We start from the raw sequence: 24,217 nt of genomic DNA, 5'->3' as shown, positions 1-24,217 counted from the left end.
TTTTTAGGAAGTGCAGTGGCAAATTAAAGATGTTTTGTTCCAAGAAGACCTAAAGAGAATACATCATAACTGTCTCATAGAAGAAGCATGGAAGATGGATAGGAATAGGGATAGCCTGTAAGAAAGGGACAGCTATTTTGCAAAAGTCCAGGCAAAAGGAAGAAGGGAATACACATTAAAAAAATGTTATAAAGGTAGAAATGGTAAAATTTGGTGACCAACTAGATATGTAAGGTGAGAGTGAAAATCAAAAATAATGCTGAGGTTGTGAATCTGCAAGATTCACAGATATTGGTACCTTTGATAGAAATAGGAAAGCTTGGAAGCAGACTGAATTTTTGGGGAAAGATAATGAGTTCTGTTTTGGACATGTTAAATTTGGGTTGAATATAAGATTAGAACATAGGGGCTGCAGATATTGATCTTGGAGTAGGCCAAGGTCTTCACTGTCTCCAATGCCATCTCCAGTCATCCTGATCCATATTTTTCCACTGGACCCAGATGGTTCCAGAGGAAAAAGTAAGACTGGTAACTTTGCACAACTCAAGTTCCCTTAAATACAATTCATTTGCATGGTATAGCATTATCTCCCTGATGATTTATAGTCCTTTTCAAGAACAAAGGACAAACAACAACAGCAATAGACATGATAATCAGTCATAGAATAACTATTAGGCTATGAATTTAGGTAATTGGAGAGATGGTCATGTCTTGAACAGAAATAGGGAAATTGGGAGAAGGATTCTTTGGAAAGATTATTTTAACAGGAAGGAAGAAAAAAGTATTGGTTAAACACTTACTTTGTGCCAGACACAAATTTGCTTTACAAAGATCATTTCACTCAATATTAATGATAGCTAACATTGATATAAGTATTTGCTAAGTGTTTTACAATATGATCAAATTTGATCCTTATATTTATTTATTATTATTATCCCCATTACAATTGAGGAACCTGAGGCAGACAAAAATTAAGTAAATAACCCTTTATCCATTGAGGGTGTAGGGCAGGTGGGAATGGTGAGAAGAAAAACAACGGCAGCTGAATACAATTTAGGATGTTATAGAAGGATTTATTGAGAGCTGACACCGTTACAGTATCTGTGAAGGCTTATGGAAAAATACCTTCGAAATGCTGGCAAGTAAGTGGAATGCATTTAGTTTCTGGCACACATCTTACCCCTTTCCTCCCTTTCCCCTTCCCTCTCCCCGCCTCAGTCAATCTATTCTTTCCTATGAATTCTTTATATAAAGTATAAAACACAAAATTGGCTTATATTTGGAGGTTTCACTGGTGTTCTCGTGTTTAGTGGAAAATAGCATACAGGAAAAGAATATAATACAATAAGAATGGAAAAAGAAATAATAAATATTTTGATAGAAAGTGTAAAAATATTCCAGGAATTGAACAGAACACAGCAGCAGTTATAGTTTTAAAAAAATAGGAAGAAAGGTAGAGCTACAAAGGAATGCTCTTAAGGACAGGTGTCAAACACTGGATTGGCAGAAATTACTTAGAAAAGCAATTAGAGATCTGGGGGAAAACATTGAAAGATTAAATTGTTATCTATATGGTACATATAGTTAAACAATCAAAACAGAATGTCAAATTGACCAAATAAAGGGAACAAAAAAAGAAACCTACAGAAGAGAATATAGAAAAGCAAAGTGTGTTTCCATTGTCCATTTACTTAATCTTGAAAAGGAGATAAGCACACTTGGACTGGAATTTCAAAAGACTCTTTTTGAGTTTGATGGCATGAATCCAAATAGCAGACCAACTATTTCAAAACAGAGAACTTTTTAATTGACATTTTGCTATAAAAATTGTGAATGGACTATTCTATCCCATAATTCTCAACCAAATGAGATATGTATAAAATACTTAATATAATGGATGATAAGATAGTTATATCAAAGAAAGGTTTCTGGAATTCTAACCTCGCTGCAAAGCTAGAAAGCAGTGGAGATAGTTAAGATCTGTAATTACTGGCTCAAACACTTCACAGTAGCACATAAATTACTAGCAGAGCCTTTAAACCAATTTCCTATCAGACACAAACTTGATTCTGCCTCACCAAAGTCATCATATAATTACTAGTTAGTCAACAAGCACTTTTTAAGCACCTACTATGTGTAAGCCATTGTGCTCCAGGGGTCCTCAAACTTTTTAAATAGGGGGCCAGTTCACTGTTCCTCAGATTGTTGGAGGGCTGAACTATAGTAAAAACAAAAACTTTTGTTTTGTGGGCCTTTAAATAAAGAAACGTCATAGCCCTGGGTGAAGGGGATAAAGGTCCTCAGTTGCTGCATCTGGCCTGCGGCCGGAGTTTGAGGACCCTTGTAAGCATTGGGGATACAAAAAAGGCAAAATAAAATCCCTTCTCTCAAGGAGCTCACAGTTTGATGACAAAAACAACATGCAAATAACAGATAATATCTATACAAGAAGGAAGGCATTAAGAGTAAATAGTAAGGAAAAAGGCTTCTTTGCAGAAGATGGAATTTTAAATGAAATTTGAAGGAAGACAAGGAAATCAGAAGACAGAATTGAGGAAAGAAGGAAGCCCAGGCATGGAAGAGAGCCAGTAAAAATTAATGGAAAGGAGAACCACAGTGGATGTATGAGAGGAACAGCAATGTACTCTGTGATCCAGTGTCGTTGAAACCAGTAAATAAAAATAAATTATAAGAAGTCTGGAAAAGTAGGAAAGGGCTAGGTTAACAAGAGTTTTAGAAGCCAAACAGAGAACTTTATGTTTAGTCCTGGAGACAAAAGAGAACTACTGGGATCTATCTGATAGGAGGGTGACATGATCAAATTTGTACTTTAAGGCACATCAGTTTGAAAAATGAATGAAGGATGAACTGGACTGGAAAGATTTGAGGTAAAGATACCGACTAGCTTTCTATTGTCCAGATATGAAAATGAAGTTTACACCAGAATACTGACATTGTCAGAAGAGAAAAGGAAACGTTATGAGGGTAGAGGCAACAGTATTTGGCAATAGATTGGCCATATATGATGAGAGAGACTGTTGAGTCACAAATAACTTCTAAGTTTCAAGTTTAAATACTGAGAAGATGATGGTAACTTCTTCAGCAGTAATAGGGAACTCAAGAAGAGGGAAAGTTTTGTAGGGCAAGATAATAAGTTCAAGTTTTGACATGTTACATTTAAGATATCTATGAGACAGCCAGTTCAAGATGTTCAACGTACAATCATAATGCAAGACTGGAGGTCAGGAGAGTGGTTAGAATTGAAGAAATAAATTTGAGAATCACCTACATAGAAGTAATAGTTGAATTTATAGGAGATGGAGGATGAGAAAAGATCAAACAGGTAGGTAGACAATGAGGAGAAAATAATATCACAAAAGGTTAAAGTCTGCAGAAAGGTCAAGAATGATAAGGACTGAGAAAAGACCATTATATTGAGCAATTGAGAGATCACTAGTTACTCTGGGGAGAATAGTCTCAGTTGATATAGGCCAAGTTTTGTGGATATACTTTATACAAGACAGTAATAGAAAACAGCATATTTGGTGAGGGATAAAAAGAATATGCCAAAAATATCACAGGTATAAAGATCATTTTATTATTGATTTAGCAGTTCTTGAACAAGTGCCCCAAAACACTGTAGCACCTACATTGTTTATATCTCGGCTTCTTAAACTGTGCCATGACTTCATATGGGGTCTTGAACTGAATGTGAGGATTGAAAAATTATGATTCTTTATCAGTAAATATTTGATTTGCATACCTATTATATATACCTTTGTATACAGGGTTGCCTAAAAAGTTCTCAGGTGGAAAGGGGTTGTGAGTGGAAAAAATTTCAGAAACTTTGATCTATATGATTATCACAAAGTCTTTGCCTCAGTCTCACGCACATGACTTGTTAATGTAAAACAGATCAAAGTATAGTGAAAATATTAGCATACTTGATATCCAAATTTAAAACATGCTGCCAACATAATAATGTCAAGAAATATTCATAGAAAATAGAAAAAATAGAAAATAGCAATTTTTTTTCAGGTAGTTTAAAGCCAGTATGATTCTTCTTAGTCTTGATTTCATTATAATCTCTCCTATAGATCTAAGTATGGCTTCCAAGTCAAACCAAAACATCTTATAAATCACTTCATGTACCTAGTTGACATCAAGCAATATGGCTCCATTGAAAAACATATTAAATAGCTTATCTCATTCATCTCCTGAAATTTTTAGTGTGTGACAAAGAAAGATAAAGTCTGCAGGTTTCAAGCTTGAATCCAAAGGTTATGCTGAACCAATGGATGAAAATAATTTCTACAAATGCCTTTGTCTTCTACAGAAAAGATACATCAAGCATAAAGATATGAAGGAGAAGCCTGTAACCAAATACATTAAGAGACTTACTAGCATCCTGATTTTAAAGCTGAGTGAGAAGAAGAAAAATATTTAAAGTGATTTAACGTCTAAATAATAGAAGTCTGTGTGCTTTTGTTAACTCCAAAAAATGGACCATAACATCTTTGGAAAATATCTTAATTAAGTTATCATAAAATCCACATGATTTTAATAAAATGTAGAGCATCTGCCCTCTAAGCAGGTATTGAAAACTTAACATTTCCTCACCAAAAATAAAGAGAATTGATGGACATTCTCAAAGCACCTAACAAACAAGTTTAAAAACATCTCTATAAATAGTTTTGGAACCAGCGGACATCGCTTCATGGAACAATAATCACTAATTATAACCAGAACATGCCATTGGATAAGCTAAATATAACTAAAAGTGGCTCATATTAAGATGGAGCCTATGAAATTATTATGATCCAAGAATGGAATCCACAAGTTCTCTATCTGCAGCATTTGCAACATTTGCACAATATCAGTCAACAAAGAAGCATCAAACAAATGGAGTCATGTGGCAATGAAATAGTTTAAGATAACAATTCAGGTTCATGTCATTGTCACCAGATTCACATTTTGATCACTTTTAAGGAAATGGCAGAAACTGTGCAACAGATTGCTTCACGTTTTAAAATTTTAATATCTACCAAATACCTTACAAGATACAACCAATGGGATAGCATTGTACATAAGAAGCCTGCTATCTATCATGGACTGACCAAAGACAAACTGTTACCCACAACCCCCAAACATAATATTGATTCATAAAAACTATGAAAAACTTTTAAAATAAATATCACCAGAACAGATAATCATAATCTCTAAATTACATGGAATCAAAAGTTTTTAAAACATAGAGACTAATAGAGGTCAAATTCATGTGGCACCAGAAAGAGATGCATATCATTCCTATTGTCCTTTCTACTACTGAAGTTGTACTAGAGATGCTTTTATTTAATCTACAAAGAATTCTCTTTCTTGTACTCAAATTTACAAATAGCATTTATTTATTCACCCTGTGCAAGTCAATAAAACATTAAATGTAGAATAGTGATTCATTCCAAGATCATTTCTATCTGAACTTTGTAACAAAAGATGAGAATGAAACAATAATAATTAATAATAATAACATGTGAGTTTCTTAAAGGTAGGAACTGGTTTTACTTATATTTCCAAGAGTTTAGCACAGTAACTGGCACATAAGTAGGCACTTAATAGATAGTTGTTGACTTGTTGACTAATAAGCATTGAGTTTATATTTTAAAGTCCCAAAGCTATAAAAAGCAACTCATTATTTACTTGGTGGATACTGAACAATCTTTCTCATCTCCCAACGTGTCATTTATATTTCCTTTTTTATCACAAGCTTTTGACTCAGTTCCACACTCATGGTTTAGTCATGGTCTGTTTATATGGAAATAGAGCCAAGCAAAGTAAAAATACTATAGTGTATGATGTTCACATGGAGAAATATTCTCTATCTGAAAGATGCCACCAACACAGTAATGTCAAGAAAAATTGATCTAAAAAGTAGTATCACAAAGGGAGTCTCTCTGGCATTGCCTAACATTAATTCCTTTGTCATCACTCCTGAATAGAACTAAGTATGGCTTCAAGCCAAAAGGGGGTCATTTCTGTCTGAACTACATAAATATGAAAGGTGACAAGGAAATAAATGATAATTACAAGTTTTGTAATTTATTAGTGACAAAAGGCAATTATTTTATTCACCTGGGCAATAGTCCATAGAACACTAAAAGTAAAAGTAATAGCAAGATAACAATTTATACCAGGACCATTTTCATCTGAATTCAATCAGAACTAAGATAAGAACTAGATGAAGAATAACAATGATAACAATATCAATAAGTCACCTTATGCAGTCCTTTAAGTTTTACAAAGCAATTTTCTCACAATAATCTTTTATAATAGAGATAAGCATTATACAACCCAATTATTCACAATATTAGCTGCATATTAAAGGAAAGAAAAATGATGTCCCAAAAGGGCTTTTACTTTCCCTAGAATCACAAAGAAGTCCTACTTCTAGTCCCTTCACTCTCCAAATAATAAGTAATTCACATTAGTATAGCAATTTAAGTATTTTGTATTTCTCTTGTGTGATACTCATAGGATTGTGAGATTCAGTAAAAAACCAAGTACTTCATAAAAAGAGCAGTGGATTTGGAGTTACAGAACTTGTATTTCTACTACTTATTACAATTATATTATTAGGCAAATCACTTCACCATTCTACATGACTACCTTGCTAATACTGTGGAGGGGACTCATGTTTCAAGTGGGGATTGGGCTAGATAACTGGATGATCATCCCTGTTTTACAGATGAATAAACTGAGGCTCATAGAAGTTATTTGCCCAAAATCGCACAGCTAATAAGAGCCTGAAGAAAGACTTAATCCCATATTTTTTGACTCCAGATCAAATACTTTTGCTACCAAATCATGGTTCCATGAATATAGTACAATTATCTCCTGAGGTATAAAGGTCAATCAAAGCAGACAGACCAGCATTGGTGACCCGGAATAAAGATATCTAAGGGACTATGTAGAACAAAGTAAGATATAAAAATCAACATGAGGAGGGAAAAGTTTTTAGCACAATATGAAAGTGGTTAATTATGGCACTCCTTTAGGAGTACTCCTTCTGTCATGAACTTCACTGAACTTGTTTCTGTCAAAGCAATTTTGCAATCAAAAGCAATCAATGCAATCAAAGCAATCAATGCAAAAGCAATCAAAGCAATCAATGATGATAGGTTTAAGAGCCACCTTATACTAAAAAATACTTATTAATGGACCACTCTACCATGATATGGCTAAAGAACCAGGACTTAAATAGTTTTTATTGATATCAAACAGTAGAATCTGCAGATTCAAAGCCATCAGAAACCTCAACCTCATGTATTCCAGATACAACACCATTTAAACAACCTTCTGATAAACAGCAATACAATCACATAATAAGGCTCAGTTACTGTTTTTGTGCAAGTTTTTTAATCTAAGTTTTAGATTTGTATCTTCTCTGGCCTTGTTTGAATAATAAGTAATGAACTCCCATCAAGACCAAGACTTCTTTAGAGAGAATAGTCTCCCATCCACATGTGCATTCCAATGTTTTATGACCTTATTATAATATAAATAGCTACCAACAGCCATAAGCACCAAAATGCTGCTGTGTTTTTCCCCCACTCAATCAACAAATCCATTTCGTTACAACATACATCAGTCTTTAGCATTTCTTACCTGTCACAATGGGGTATGACTGTGGCCCTGGGACATTGGCCCCTATATCCGCGGATGTAGGGCTTGTTAAATTGGCCTTCATATCATCTAATCCACCAGCTAGCGATGCCATGGCTGAATATTCTGTGGTCTGAAAAATTAAGCAAAAAAACACCTCAGCAATATAATAGCTGAAGGGCTATAGTTATGTGCTGCTGGACTCTCTGCCATTAACCAAATCAGGAAAATTCTTCCACAATGCCAAATCTTACTATATAAGAAAACCAGAACATATCAAGTAAGACACTTCCATTAAGTTTCAGTCCTAGATCATTGTGTATGTTATAGAACAAACAGATGGATTTTTCTGCCCAGCTCCATGGAAATAGACAGCAAATTTGTTTCAGTCAGTGTTGAGTTGTAGAACTTAGCAGAAAATAACTGGGTCCAAATGAGTTGGCTGTGATTAAGTTCAAATTTGCCTCTGGTATTTTTTATGGTCCATGAAACTAAAATCCTTTTCACTACTATATGCAAACACAGCATGGAAGAGAAGTGGGAGCTGGTTGTTTGAAAGAGATCTGTGTCTCCCACTGAGGGTAGAGTTGTGTTAGTCATAAAACAAGCAGCAGCAACCAATGTCTCCTTAAACTGGTGAATGAATGAGAGATTGCTGCTGCCTGTGCTCTTAATCCATTAAGAGGACTGAATTCTTTATCTGGTGAACTGAGATTGGATTTGGCAAATGATCACTTTTAAGTTTACAAAAACAACCGAGTAACGCTTTGCTGAAATTTTTAACAAAGTGGATTTTATTCAGAAACACTTCCAAAGCCCCAACAGGAATTTGTTCTATAAGGTCTGTCTCCCTTCTTTAAGCTATTTTTATGAAACCAAGATCTTGAAATTAGAGTCTTCTTCTTGGAGTTCCAAAGGATTGTAATAGCTGTCAGAATGGTTCTCTGGTAAGATAACAGGAATACCAATCAGGAATTTTCCTACTTCAAGTGAACCTAAACCACAAGTATGGATATGTTTTCTATTCACCATCGTTCTCACACCTGAAAATCTTATCTCCAGTTAAACAAGTTTCTTTAATGAGAGAAAATAAACCAAGAAAAGAGAGATAGGAAGGAAGAGTATTTATTACATAGAAGAGACAAAATTGTCTCTTAGTAGGATTGTTTTAAGGTTTTGAGGCATTCCAGTGAAATTTTGGACTGGCAACTTTTGTGAATGCCATTAATAAAAGGTATTTGGTAAATTTGCTGTCATTCAAAATAACAGCACAAGAATGACTGGATTATGTAAGATTTTGAACATTGTTATGATGAAATCAAGTTATAGGTCACAACTGATTATGGCCATACAGGATATTTAGAAAGTGATATGAAAATTTTAAAAATTATTATTCTGTCAAATTTGCTGGTGGATATACTCTGGGCTGCAGAAAATAATTAGCCGTTTTAGAATAGCTTTTCAGTTTGTTCCTGACAAGGTTGCTAAAATAAGAAATAGGACAATCTGCACTCAAGTCTTAATTGAGAAAAATTTAGCAGTCCTGTTTTTCTATAACTACTAAACACTCTGTATTACCTATGGAGTGGGACTGTATTATAGTCAGATGACCCAAGTTTAAGTTCTTTCTCTTTTTTAGCTATATGACTATGTGTCCTTGAGGAAAAATTAGTTAAATTAGCTAGCTCTTTAAGGTTGGCAAAATGCTTTATACATATTATCTTATTTTATAACTTTATAAATAACCTAGAATATAAATGTCACTGTTATTATTATTCCCGTTTTACAGATGAGAAAACCAAGACAGAGAGAGTTTAAGTGACTTACCACTCTAGCTATGTGTCTGAAGCTGGACTTGAAATCAGTTTTCCTAACTCTAGATCCAGCATTCTACCCTTTGCAACACCTAGCTGCCCTATGCCCTTAATTCCTCTGAACTTCATTAATAGAATTAGGACAATAATACTTCTACTACCTACCTCTCATTATCACTCTAAGGTAGCATTTATTAAGCACATTCATTCTTCCACAGCCATTATGTTAAGTGCTGATCACATGAGGCTATGTCAAGTACTTTTCAAAGAACTATACAAACACCAAATATTATTATTTATAATTACAAACATGACAAGAACTAATCTGACAGCCTATAGGCAATAAAAAGAAATGACTGATAGAGCCTCCAACAAGGTACCAGGTCAGTCCTGAAAAGGAAAGAGAAATCTAGAGGAAATGATTAGAGATGGAGGGGAGATATGTGTGCTCACACACAAACACACACATCTCTGGAAACAGATGTATGCATGTGTATATATTTCTATATACATATGGAGATGGATGTGTGTGTGTGTGTGTGTGTGTGTATATATATATATATATATATATATAATATGTATATATGAACATGTGTGTGTGATTATAATTTTCTGGAAAGGGGCAACACCATCCTTGGTCTACAAGAGCCTAATATGCTTTTTTAGCTGCTGGAATTTGGTATATATGTGGTATGTGCATATAAGTTTGTATGTATATACATGTATGCATGTGTGTGTCCCAAATTCTAGCAACTGAAGGAGCAGCTTAGGATCTTGCTGATCAAGTGAGAATGCCCCTCTCCATATCTGTGTGAGAGTAAGAAAATGGGAATAACTTTGGGAGAGGAGAAAGACTGTCCTAGGATGTGGCAATCTCATAACTATTTTTTCACTGTGCATGGATAGTAATGTTATCTCTCTAGTTTCTTAAAAACTCATTTGAATACAAAGCCATCTATGGTATCCATCTCCTACACTTGAAAGCCACTGGTTCAGAGTGTGCAGCCTATGAAGTCTTATTTTAAAAACTAGAGATTGTCCTCTGAAATTCCTTCATGCAAAAGCCATTCAAGACTGCTAAACAGATTTAAATATCAGCCATAATATTTCTGATGCTCAATCTCAGATGACCTCAAAAATTCTCTAGACTTCATGCAGTGTGCCAAAGATTCTCTAGTAAACTCACACATAATCAGATCTGGGGGGGTGGTTAGAAGGGACCAAAAGAGTCATTTAGTCCAACCCAAATCTGATCAAAAATCCCTTCAACAATATATTCAGCCTTTTTTTGAAGATCTCCAATCAAAAAGAAGCTCCTTCAATACTCTGTTGCACATCCACCCATTGTCCCTGGCTGTATCCTCTGGGGCAAAAAGAAAAAGACCAATCCTTTTTCCACAAGACAGCACTTTATATACCTAAAAGCAATTGTCATGTTCCCCTTGTTAACACAGGCCTAATTCTTTTCATTGATCCTTATCTAGCATATTCTTCATATGGGCTCTAAATGGAGATTTCAGTTTTTAGACAGATGAACAGAGATATACAAGAAGGAAAAGCATGGGTCTCAAAAATAGAAGGTGGACTATGAAGTATGGTCTTATTTAGCTATATATTTAATGATTGCAGTACTTCTCACATGTTTTTCTTTATTCCTATGAAAAACTGGTATAATAGACACTAAATAAGCATGATACAGGACAAGGATCCATGGGCACACACAGAGTACACAATTCTCTTTGCATTATTTCAATTCAAACAAAATTATCATTTGCTGAGTTACCTATTTCCCAAAGATCTTGAAGAGATTTTCACATGTGGGGTTTGCATCAGTAAGGCACATTATGTATCCTTCATTATCACTAAAATAAGAGATGTCAGCAATACACAAATACTGAACACTAATTCCTCTCCAGCAAAAAAAAAAAAAAAAAGAAAAAAGAAAGCTCTTTCTACCATCCAGTCCTTAGAATACTTGCCTAATAAAGAGATTTCTTCTTTACTGAGGCATGGCCATGAGCCCTGATTATGAGTTCTAGCCTACCCACAAAGGTTATATTTGGGAAAAGGGGGAAGGGAGGGACAGTCAAAGAACACCTGGCATTATCTTCTCTAGGACACTGGATTCAGGCCTTGACAGATAAAATCTCAGGGAAGAAACCTGATCTAAGCACCCATGCTTCCTCAGGAAAGCCAATAAGCTTGATACCCAAAAAAGTGTGAGCTGGACCCTAAGAAATTACCTGAAAAATGAATGCCTGGGGTTGCACCAAGTATTGTCTCATCAGCATGGAGCACCACTGCCATAGCATGGAGGAGAAAAAAAACACAGACATGTGAGAAGGAAGATATATAAAAGGAGATCAGTGAGAAGAAAAAAAAAAGATTACCTAAGTAATGAAAGGGATTTTCCCCCTATCTGGTTCTTTGTCTCTTCCATTCTTCAACTATACCCTCTCCCAGCCTACCTGAAATCAAGCAACTCTTCTCAGATTATATTTATATGTAGAGAAGCACTAGTCATCTCTGTAAATTGGGGTTCCCAGGGATGCTACTGCCTATCTCTTGGGCATTTACCAATGGAAGGAAGAGACAAAGAAAGAGAGAGAAAAAAAAAAGAAAGATGGGACCTTCAATACTTGGTTAATTACAAGCTTTCCAAGACCAAGAAGAGAATAAGAAATCAGCTTGGGTCTTGAGACATGTCAAGTAATGTGATTGGTAAAAATAGATTTAAAATTTTTAAATATTGGGACAGCTAGATGGCATGGTGGATAGAGCCAGTACCAGTTCTTAAGTCAGGAGGACTGGAGTTCAAATTTGATCTCAGACACTTAATACATCCTAACTATGTGACCCTGAGCAAGCCAATTAACCCCAATTGCCTCACTAAAAAAATATTATTTACTTGGGACAATTATATGATTCTTAAGTGCAATGACAACTGATGACAATCACAGCTAAAATATTTACTTCCCAGGTGACCTCAGCAAGTGATTTCCTATTTCTGTACTTGTTTCATCCGTTGAAAAATAAGTAGGGTGAACTAGCAAAGAATCTCTTCCAGTTTATGACTTATGAATTCTATTCTTCTATGTTTCACTTCCACTTTGGGCTAAAATACAACTGTCATTGATATCACCAAGTGCCTCAATTAGGAAATTTCAAAATGTTCCTCTCCCCTATTTTAGAAGTTAAATATTAGTGACCAACTGGCTAACGAGAACTTCCAAATAAAGTCCTGCTACAGGCTCAGGAATAAGCAGGTATGACCATATGCCTGCTGACTATAAGAAGAGAAATTCTCTAAAATTCCAAAAGATGAAAGAGAAGTATGCTGAGCTTAGTGTTGCCAAAGTCAGTTAACATACTCCACATGACTTCTTTCAGGCATATCTCCATAATACCAGAGAAATGTTGAAAAGAAATATCTCATTCATTTCTTATTAAGAGAAGGAACTTCTTTCTCTTTCTGAAGCTAAAATAAATAATACCTATGGATTTAACACATGCTATGCTCAATATATATTGAATGATATGGATACTATGCCAATGGGTTTAATTAGCATGAAGTTAGATCAGTCATTGTTTTTATCTCTACCTTTTGCCCAACCAAGATCCATGCAGTTATAAAAAAAAAAACTATTTTTAGAAACTCAGAGCCAAAGTATAATGCATAAAAAACTCATTTTTCAAGGTATCTTGCTAAGATCAAGTTTATGGAATACTCACAAGCTTAACACCCTTCAGTCTAGTCAAATTTAATATTGTATGAAATATTCACAGATTAAATATAGGAATGTGAAGAGATTTCATTTAGCTGATACAAAGTCAGTAGTATGGAATTCTATTGAGGAAAGAAGACTGAAGAGCCCAAACTTTACCCCTTTTCCCCCTTCCTCCTGGGGGAAGTCACCTTAAAACATAAAATTCAGTTTCTGTTGGACCATAAATGCTTGCTTAAGAACTCCTAAAATTTCTTAAGGTTCTCATCTCCATAGGTTCTCATTAGAATGTAACTATCAGAGGAACCCAATTAAGAAAAGTTATTTTAGCTTCCCAGGCTATAGTTTTTTCTTCCCCAAGACTTCCCAAACCAATCTATTTGATTCAGTTTAATGCAACAAAACACATTTATTTAAGTGTCTATATGGACAGATCACCATACTAGTCACTAAAGGAGATATAAAATTTAGATAAGATGTGGTTCTTTCTCACATGGAGTTCATATACTAGTAGAGAGGGAAAGGACAGGAATAAAACATTCATAATGCTTTTAATGTTATAGTCTAACTCAAAGAAAATGGAGGTGCAGAGATGATTGGTAACTCAACAATGACCTATGACTTCCTCTTTTTTTCAATATAACAGAAATGGAAAAACCTCAAGGGTATTATTGAAGTTCCAAGCCTAAAATATTTGGGGGTTTGAGGAGGGGATAGAGATTGAATTGGGGTAAATGGGGAAGAAAATGGAGGAGAATATTCCAGCCCTTCTTTAAAGGGCTTTACTTTCATCTTGATTCTCAGAATGGGCAAAAACCAATTCGGAACATTCTCTTTCCCCTTGGGTTTATTCTCTCTCTTAAGAGAAATAGAGACGGCTGCTGGTAGAGGCAAAAGAGAAAAGAAGAGAAAGGCTGTTCCATTTGGTTTTCCTACTCGGGCCTTGTTGCAGTCAGCCATGAATGATGTATGAAATGAAAAATCATAGGCTGCTGGCATTTTTCCATGGTTGACCTCCCCTCAGCCTTCTCTGCACACCAATTTTCACCAGTGGGCAGAGAGCATACAACCTTTCCCACCTAACCTCCCCCTCTAGTTCTAATGATATGAGTAAATATTAAAGAAATAAATATAAATTTGCAAAAGTATTAGCATCATTAAAAAGCAATTAAGTATACAGGTGATACTTTTCTAAAATTTTTTATTCCAAATCCTCTTTATTCTTTCCAGCTATATGGTATATATCTTGTTGATAGATAGTTATTTACATATTATTTCCTCCATTAGTATGGGAGCTCCTTGAACATTGAGGGTGTGTATTTAATCTTTCTTTGTATCATCATCACTTAGCACATTGTGTGTGCTTACCAAACACTTATTGATGGATTGATTTATGATATTTTGAGCAAATGTAGGAAGAAGTTAAAGACTGCATTTTAGCTATTAGTGTAAAACACCTGTTTCACTTAGATCTCCCATCGCAACTACAAATATTGTTAATATATCTTTAAGAACCAAAAGAATAGTGCCTCCAAAAGCACTTGTGTGTGGATAGTTGGAAGTCAGTATTTGAAATGCCATTGATTGGTGAAATTTTGTTTCTAGAAGTGAAGAGAAAGCACTTGCTATTATTGTAAACATTTGAGTTGATTGATCTTCCAGATCTTCCAAATTTTATAAACTTTATCCAATATCTTTGCTTTATTATTTATTTCACTAGTTAATATTATATATACATATATATATATGAATGTCTATCTTTGGGAAGGAAAGTTTCTTCAATTTGATAAAAAAAAATATTAAATTAACTTAAGTGAGGGGATTGACCCAACTAATTAATGAAAAAGAGGTTGCAATTACTTATTAGAAAGGAAATGCCCAAGCAGATCCCTGGATCACTTGAGAACTAGGGATGACAAAATTTAATATGAGAAGGATCAAATGGCAAGCTGAAGGGTGACCCACAAGTGAGCATGGTCAACACCATCTACCTCCATACACAGATAAAACCAAAATTCTCCATAATCAGAGAAAACAAACAAACAAACAAACCCACTTCTGGTCTGCTAAACAAGTAGAGAGAACATCATGTAGTAAAAAATATCTCTTGATCAGAGGTGGTAAATTCATTAAAAATGTTTCTGTTTACACTTCTATTTACAATTGTTTATTTGAATAAGAGATTTTGCTCTGATAATGAAAAGGTGTTTACATTCACAAGTATCTTCAATAGTTCAAGTCTTATATTTCATGCCAGGAAATCAGGCACGTGTTAATGTGTTTAAGTAATCAGAAGGCCTTACTTAAACAAGGAAGTTGTTTCATTTGCAAATAGAAATGTAGATAAAAAGTAGTACATTTCTCACTTGTTCTCCACTGCTCCAAAAATGAGCTCATGTCATTTTTAGTATTGTTTTAATGGCCCCTTCTTTCTCTTCCCACACACATTTAATTGGGGCTGCTATAAATTCTCTCTCTCTCTCTCTCTCACACACACACACACACACACACACACACACACACACACACATACACACACACACTTCTTCTTAGGCAAAGCAAAACCCAGAGACTGAAACTACTAGTAGGAAAACCTTTTCTCTTTTATCCTAAACAAAAACTTTCAAAGCAAAGGATGCCGAGCACTATTCTCATCAATCTTCACAACCAGTCACCCCTTTTCTCTCTTTTCCAGCTAAGTAGCTTTTTTATTCCCCATTAACCCAGGTAAGCCCCCAAACAACTGAAATTTCATTATTTTAGGAGAGAAAGAGCTTTTCCCCAAAACAAAAGTTAAATAGTAATGGTAGAAATAGAAGCACAATCTAAGTCTCCACTGCCTTCTTGTGTTAAGTTTACAAAGAGGAAAAAATTGTAACATTGGACATGGTTGGGAGCCTTTAATCCAAAGCAGCTCTAATTAATATTCTCAGCTTTTCAAAAACATTGTACTGTATACAGCTTTAAGAACATCCAGGCTGTGCCATTTTAAATGTTATGGAAAGAGAATTTTTATTACAAAATCCTCCTTCTTCACTCCCCATCTCCTTGAAATCAGAACTGAAAAAGGATTGGAGGATTTATATATCAAAATGGCTTCTCTCCCTTTAATTTTGTCATTTATATCCTATTTTAAAAGTTTATCAACACAATTCTCCATACATCTGGCATCTACAAGTGAACAGAACTCCACACTTCACCTTTCAATGTGTTACTGACATTTTTTTTTCAACAAAATTTTGGTCTCACCTTTAAATGAGCCTTGTTGAAGAAGTGGATTTCAAAAGTGTCCACTGTATGTGAGTTGGAATGGTCAGGTTTTGAGGACTCCCTTCTGTAAAAATATTCTATTCTAATTTCATGGCTGAGGTTTTGTTTTATTTTTTATATTCTTTCAGGTATCATGAGGGTAATCCCCAGGTATGCCCTAAAAACCACAAGATTTATTCAGTGTACCCTAGCATCAGCCCATTTATTTATACCTTGCAGAAGAATTGACCTATTTTTAACCCAAACCTTGAGATAATTTACATACCTAGTGCTGGGTGCTGTCTGTCTCAGGGTCTCATTCTGAAATCCACACGCACACACAGTCTCTCTCTGGTCTTCTAAAGGGATCCCCAAGCCCAATCTAAATGCCTCAAATTTACCTGTTTTTCTTTTATACATATAAATAGCTGCATTTCCATTCTCTCTTTGTTTCTCATTTTCATTTTGCTCTAATATCTGCATGTAAATGTCTGAAAATAGCATCTGTAATTGAGGATTATGAAGTACGGCCAGCTCCTGACAGCCTGCTAAGGAAGATGGATTATCCTCATTTTTCTGTAAATTTTGTCAATTTTGGAATTCATAAGCTATCAACACTGATCAAAATGTGACTGCACAGCTGTGTCAAAAAAAAAAAAAAAAGAAAGAAAGAAAGAAAGGAGCAGTGACGAGGCAGCTCCCTTGTTCACTGAGAAGATTGGATGGGCTCTCTCCTTCTTTCCTTTCCCCCCCTCCCCCCTCCTCCCTGTCACCTCCCCTCCCACCTCACCAAGCTGCAGGCGGGATGGGAACCAATACTGGTAACTTCTGGTCTTTCCCCCCTGAATGAATGAATAAATAAATAAATAAATCGAAAGGACGCAAATTCTCCAGTGCACCCGTCTCAAATCAAAAGTGTAATTTATTGCATGTTCTCCCCTCTTTATTTATCCCTAAGTAGTAAACACGATTCCCATTCAGGGGGCTGGTTATGCTCCACTCCTATCAGACAATCACAACACACTTGAGGCAATTGTTTAGCCTCTTCCTCTCAATTTTCCCATTACTGGGAGTAAGTACTGTTGGGACTCTTTAATAGCCCGACTGCAGCCCATATCAATAACAGATGAGGTTTAATCGTCCAACACAAAAATTATTTAGGCTCAGTAAGGACATTCAATGTCATTTGCATAATGGCATTTCTATCGTGGTGCACCTAAGCCGTCGTGCATAAACAAGGCCCTGGGACCATAAATAATAATAAATCATGACGTCTGTGCTTCTCTCCCTGTAATAGGAGCCACTCTTTGTAGAAATTATTTCAGCAGGAAATGGGCACTGCAATTGTAAAGACATGTGGCGGGCCATAGCTCAGTAAATCACACAGACACCCAGACCTACACTCACAACCCTAAGCTAACGACAAAATCTATATGAAAGAGCAAAGAGAAACAAGAACACTTGTGGATGAAATCTGGAGGGCTCCTTAAAGAAGGAGGACTGATTAAATCGAAATGATCCTGAGGGCTTAGAAACAAATACCTCAGAGGTGGGGAAACTGGTTGCAACTCCAGAGCTCGCCTTCCATAAAAGGTGCCATGATACCTGATTCACATAAAAAGGATTGGTTCTGCTGGTATGGATCGAGAAAAGTCAAGAAATGGTGTGAGAGAGGAAAAGACGGATAAATGTCGTGGGGCAGAGGAACACGTGGAAGTGAAGAGCAGAAATGAGCACAAAGGATATGACTAGAACAGACCCAAACTCTCTGGAAGAAATATAGAGAAAATGTCTGGGAAATTATCTTTTTATGTGAATAGAATCATGGACATTTGTGGTAACAACATTATGAGCTCATAACACATTAGGGCTGAGGCTAAAGTTTTCAGGTTTATGGTAAAGTTTCAGAAAATGTTTTCTATTATTGTTGTTGTTATTGTCTTCATGCAGTATCAATTCTAAGACATACAAATGTTACAAATTTGAACATCCCTTTTATCAATGTTACAAGATCAGAATATCCCTTCATATGTAAGTCATCAGGGAGAAACTTCAACCTCATTTAAAAAAACCATAAACTCTAGGTCTTAAAATCCAGTGCTTTCTACCAACAGTAGGAATAGTATTTAATAAGAAAAAAAAGGCTTACTAGAATAACATGATGACTTGATTAAATTTTATTCAATCAATCAAGTATTTATTAAGTTGTAACCACTATACTAGTCTCTGGGGATATACAACAAAATAGGAAATATCCCCTACCCTCAAGGTAAAGTGTGAGGTTGGGTGGGGGGGGGGAATGAAGGGAAGGAAGAAGATGGAGGAGAAAAAAGAGAAGACAATATGTACATATGTACATATAGATAAGATAAATACAAAAATAAAGGGGGAAACACTGGAAGCAGAGATTTAAAGTAAGGATTGATTTTAAGAAATGGAAATGAAGATGGAGTGCATTCCAGACAGCTTGTGAAAGATGGAAATAGGAGATAGAGTATTCAATAAATATTTATAAAGAAGTTACCTTATGAAGAACACTAGAGATAGAGACAAATAGAGAAATAAAGAATGACAGAGATAGGAAAGAAAAAAGGAAAGAAGGAATAGCTACCAGGAAAGTCTGAGGATAATGTTTAGATGCTAGAGCGCCAATGAACTTAGTATGTGATCTTAAGAAAGTCAAATAATCTGTTCATGTCATAACTTTGTTTCTTTATTCAGACCTGGGTGGAACTCCCTTTTCAAAAACTCTTTCTATCTGTGTAGATCTGTGCATTAGAGAGGCAAGATTTTAAGGAATCATAAACTCTGTTGATACTGTTTACTTATTAAAGTGAAAATCATAACCAAAATCAATAGTAGAAGTTGCATTATCTCCTTTTGTAGGCTGGAGTTCATTTACAAATTCAAGAAATTAGACAGAGATGAAATCCCATATAGGAATGACACAAAATGATAGCTTGACGAGGTATTGCTGTCTTGACGAGTGTAGGTGTTTGCCTCGTCAAGCTATGTTTTGTGTCATTCCTATAGGGGAACAGATTTTGGTTGTGATCTATTTTTTGGTAAGATTAGAACAGCATTGAGAAGGCCTTCCACTAAAAGTTAGTGACTCATATCGTTGGGTTGGACTTTGCTTGCTTTCTCCCTGTTGTCTTCTTTTAAAAATAGATATGAGTCTGGTAGATCTCTAACACTTAGGTATAAAAATTTTATCACATCACTTTCCCCTCTAATAAGAAGGACCAAGAACAGCATCCAAACATCCTCTAACTACCATAAAAAATCGGGGGTGCTGAAAAGAAAGTATAGAACATAGTACAACTTAATTATTTAATAGAGAATTGAAAAGTTAAGTTCACCTTCATCAAAAAAGAATAACAAACACAAAAGAATATTCAATAAATATTTAAAATGTTCAAGTAGTTCTTTGATTAGGAGGAAAGAATAATCTAAAAGAAATGGAAGACAGAACAGGGAGGGAGATAAAGAGGTAGAGGGAGGAGTAAGAGACCAAAAGGAAAATTCAGAGAGAAGCTAAAACAGGTTGAAGGAAAAGAGAAAGGAAGAAATTTAGAGACAGCAATTCAGTAAATTCTAAAGTGTAATTCATGCATTACTGTTCATTTGAGCTGTGGTTTCAGAGGGTTACCCACTTCTTACCCCTGCTTTTGGAAGTAATAGCCAATGATATCCAAGACTCTTTATCTCTAATACTGTGTTTGGAGAGGTTTGCAAAGGGCTTTCCTCAAAATAAGCTATGAGATAGATAGTACATTTACAGATAAAATGGAGGCTTTGATTGCTATTTGCCCTTGGTCACACAGATAGTAATTACTGGAAGCAGAATTCAAATCCATGTTACCTGACCTAAAGTCCAGCATTCTAACCAGAAGACAAATAACTCTGCCTTCAGAAACCACAGCACAGAACACGAGAACCATAACATCCATCTTGTCTACACTGGTAGTCAAAAAAAGTGTTGCCTTTTAACAGTATGAAATCTAACTGAAGGTCCAATCTGTAGAACAAATAAATATTCTCCACTCACTGCCATATACAAGAAAAACTAGAAAATCTCTTATCAAAATAGTCTAATCCCCTATACCAACTGCAGGAAAACTCTTTTTGTTAGCTTAAGGAAGCATAACATCCAAAGCTAGAAAAGTAATAAACTAGCTGGTCAGATCATGTCTGAAGCACCACATTTTAATAAGTATGTTGAAGGATATCCAAAGGAGAGCAACCAGTTTTGAGAAGTGCTTCTAAGTTATGCCCTAGGAGAATCATTTGAAGAAATTGGGATATCCAAACTGGGAAGGATTTAAGGGAAACACAATCACTATCTTCAGATTTTTAAAAGGCTGTCCAGTGGAAAGGGGATCAGTCTTGCTGCACTTCACCCTTGAGGATAAAACTGGGGATTATAGGTAAAATATTAATTAGTTTTGGTGTCAGGAAAAACTATTTCACAATTTAACCTCTTTAAAAATGGATTGGGTAGTCATGGTAAGTGATGGTAAGCAAGAGGAGGACACATCAAACAATGACTAGACAATCATTTGTCAGGTATATTTAGGGAAGCTTCTGATTCCAGGATCAGTAGAACTAGATGGTCTTGGAAGTCTCCTTTCAATGTTATTTATTCTGCTGTATGTGCCCAGCAAACTGAACTGTGGTTTCTCCATCTCCACTCCCCAAATAGTTAAGGTGGGGTTTGGGAGAGCAATGAGTTGGTCAGCTCCTTCAAAAATATGATGGAAAAACAAAAGGCAATTAATAAAAATTAATTTTAATAAAATTTTTAAAAGCACACTTTGAAGAGAGGCCCTCCACAATCTGGCGCCCATTACTTTTCCACTTTTATCTCCTGGTCTTCCTTTCTATACACTCTGATCTCCAGTCAACCAAGACAGCATTCATTCAGTGTCCTTTGACCCATCTGTACTTTTACTCATGTTCCTTGCTTGAAAATTCTCTTCCTCCTCCCTCCCTTCCTCCCTCCACATCCCTTTGCTTATAGAATTATTAACTATCCTCTTAAGCTACTTGTACCATTTCCAGGAAACATCCCCACCAAACCCCACACCCTCCTCAAGTCAATAATGATCTTTATTCACCCATCCCAAGAACTTTGTTGAGTGTTTTAGGCATATGTCTTATTTCATATTATAATTATTTGTTTTATCAGCTTTATATATAGTATTTCCAACTATTACACTCTAAATTTTATGAGGATAGGGATTTTATCTCATCTAAATTTTGAATCCTTTCCAATGAGTATCTACAGTCCTGTACACAAACATTTAATAAATGCTTGTTGAATTGAACTTAAGACAAGTCATATTCATGAGACAGCTCATTCTGGGGGATAAGGTTAAGTGGTGGACAATGACTACAATGTAGAGTCAAAAATATCAATAAAATGATTTTTATTTTTTAAAGAAATTAAAGAAATTTTTAAAGAAATTAAATCATAAAAGAACAATGTAAGTTTTAAATGGTATGGATAGAAAAAAGAAAACGAGATTTTTGCAATAAAGCCAGCCCGTCATGCCCATATTGCCTCGGTAATAGATATTTTCTATATCCTGTGCTTCTAAGATATTTTTACAACCAAATGTAGGACTATCTTCTTCTCTTGTCTCTTTTTAATGCCTCTCAGAGTCACCATGCATCTATGGATACCTGGTCCCTACAATAGTATAGAGATCCCTAATATGACAGAGGACTGGGAGATGGTTCTATCTGAAAAACTGTTTAGACCAGAAATAAGATTCGGATCAGTGAAACAAACTAAGTTACTTCTTTCAAGGGATAAGGCATGGATTTATTTTTAACTTTTTATTGAATCTGTGGAGAACAATGGATCTGGGTCAATGTCACATGAATAGAGGCTTGTATGACTAACTTGTTTGGAAGACAAGTTCAATTGTCATAAGAGAAGCTATGATAAACCATAGGTCACCACTGAACTTGTTAGTACAGTTGAACAGTTAGTAGACCTGTTGTTTTTTGAGGGAAACCTCAAGGCCTATCTTTGCACTGTTGCTCATATCACTTAATTCTCAATGGGCCTCAATTGTTTTTTTGGAAAAGTAAAGCAGCATTATACAGTAAAAACTACTAAGTTGTTCATACCCTTTGACCCAGAGTTCTTAGCACTATATCTTAACAATATTGAAAGGGGAACAAATGCCAGCTATACAAAAACACTCCTGCAGCTTTAATTGAAGTAGAAATTGGCTGCAACTTAATACCAGAAGAAAACCAAAGACGACATTTTTGTATTATTTTAGCTTACTTACATATCAACAAATAGTATTCAATTATTTCAATAAAATAAAAATAATTTGGAATGGTTTAAATCTAATTATTTCCATTTTGCTCCTTTATATAGATCTTTTTTGTGGCGTAAATTAACAATATAAAATTATCCAAGTTAAGATGGCAGTGCATTTTTAGTTCATATTTACTAGTTGATGACTAGTACTCCTTGGGAATTTAATGTAGGAAGAAGGTAGACAAAAGTGAAGTTAAAACTCTGCTCAGAGATCCTGAAACAGGAAAGAAACTGAAAAGTCATTAACTGTTTTACAATCCCTACAAAAAAAGGTCCACGTACAGACTCAAATAGGCTTAGCTACCTCAAAATACCTCTGGAAACCAAGGGTTAGAAATTTCCTTCTCTTCTAGTTGCCAGTGATAAATAATAACCATTTTCCATCCCATTATTTCAGACCCAAGGAACTTTTTACCAAAAAGTTAAAATATGCCCAAGTCATCATAAATAGGAAAAGGGGTTCAATTTACCAATGAATCTAGGTACCCATACTATAATATTTACTTACAAAATTACTTATATTTTTAAAATCACTATTATTTTTATTTTTTTAGGTTGTACATGTACATTCATTTTTCACATATTTCCATGACTCATGCTGGGAGAGAAAAAAAAAGAATAAAGGGGGAAAACCATGAGAAGAAAAAAAAAGATGAATATTGTATGTGTTGATCTATATTCAGGCTCCATAATTCTCTCTCTCTGGATGTGGATGGCACTTTCCATCCAAAGTTTATTGGGCTTGCCCTAGATCACTGAACTACTAAGAAGAACCAAGAATATCATAGTCGATCATTGCACATTCGTGCTGTTACTATATACAACATTTTCCTGGTTCTGCTTGTTTCATGTAAATCTTTCCAGGCCTTTCTAAAATCACCCTGTTCATCATTTTTATAGAACAATAATAATCCATTATTTTCATATACCATAACTTATTCAGCCATTCTCTAACTGATGGGCATCTTCTCATTTTCTAATTCTTTGACACCACAAAATGGGCTGCTGCAAATATTTTTGCACATGTGGGTCCTTCTTCCTCTTTTATGATCTCTTTAGGATACAGATCCAGTGGTGGCATTACTGGATCAAAGGGTATGCATAGTTTTATAGCCCTTTGGGCATAGTTCCAAATTGCTCTCCAGAATGGTAGGATCAGATCATAACTCCACCAACAATGTATTAGTATCCTAACAAAACTTCTTGTTTTAGAGAACACCAATCAAACCACTTTCCAGTGAAAATGTTTATGTCCTCCTTTAAAATATTTCACTGTCATGTAATTTTAATAAAAATTATTTCAATATAATAATAAAGATGTTCTCATTCCTCAGGATGAAGGCAGCAAGGAAGACTGAGATTAACAGAAGACTTAAAAGATATTGTACCACTCAGAGTCCTGTTATCATCAATAGAAATTCAATCAC

The 24,217-nt window shown here is 35.1% G+C and overlaps 1 protein-coding gene across 2 annotated transcripts in view; it reads right to left on the bottom strand.

The window, feature by feature from the left end:
• Window positions 1-24,217, bottom strand: part of PAX5 (paired box 5) — a 328,377-nt gene that overhangs the window by 170,137 nt on the left and 134,023 nt on the right. For both annotated transcript variants that reach the window (XM_031937170.1, XM_031937166.1), the window contains exon 7: window positions 7,663-7,792. In XM_031937170.1, the coding sequence (XP_031793030.1) occupies window positions 7,663-7,792 (130 nt within the window). The remainder of the gene's footprint in view (window positions 1-7,662; window positions 7,793-24,217) is intronic.

The sequence above is a fragment of the Sarcophilus harrisii genome, chromosome 1, assembly GCF_902635505.1.
Source record: "Sarcophilus harrisii chromosome 1, mSarHar1.11, whole genome shotgun sequence".
NCBI classification, from domain to species: domain Eukaryota; kingdom Metazoa; phylum Chordata; class Mammalia; order Dasyuromorphia; family Dasyuridae; genus Sarcophilus; species Sarcophilus harrisii.
Note: the sequence above shows the minus strand (reverse complement) of the source record. Positions and strands in the feature narration are given on the sequence as shown.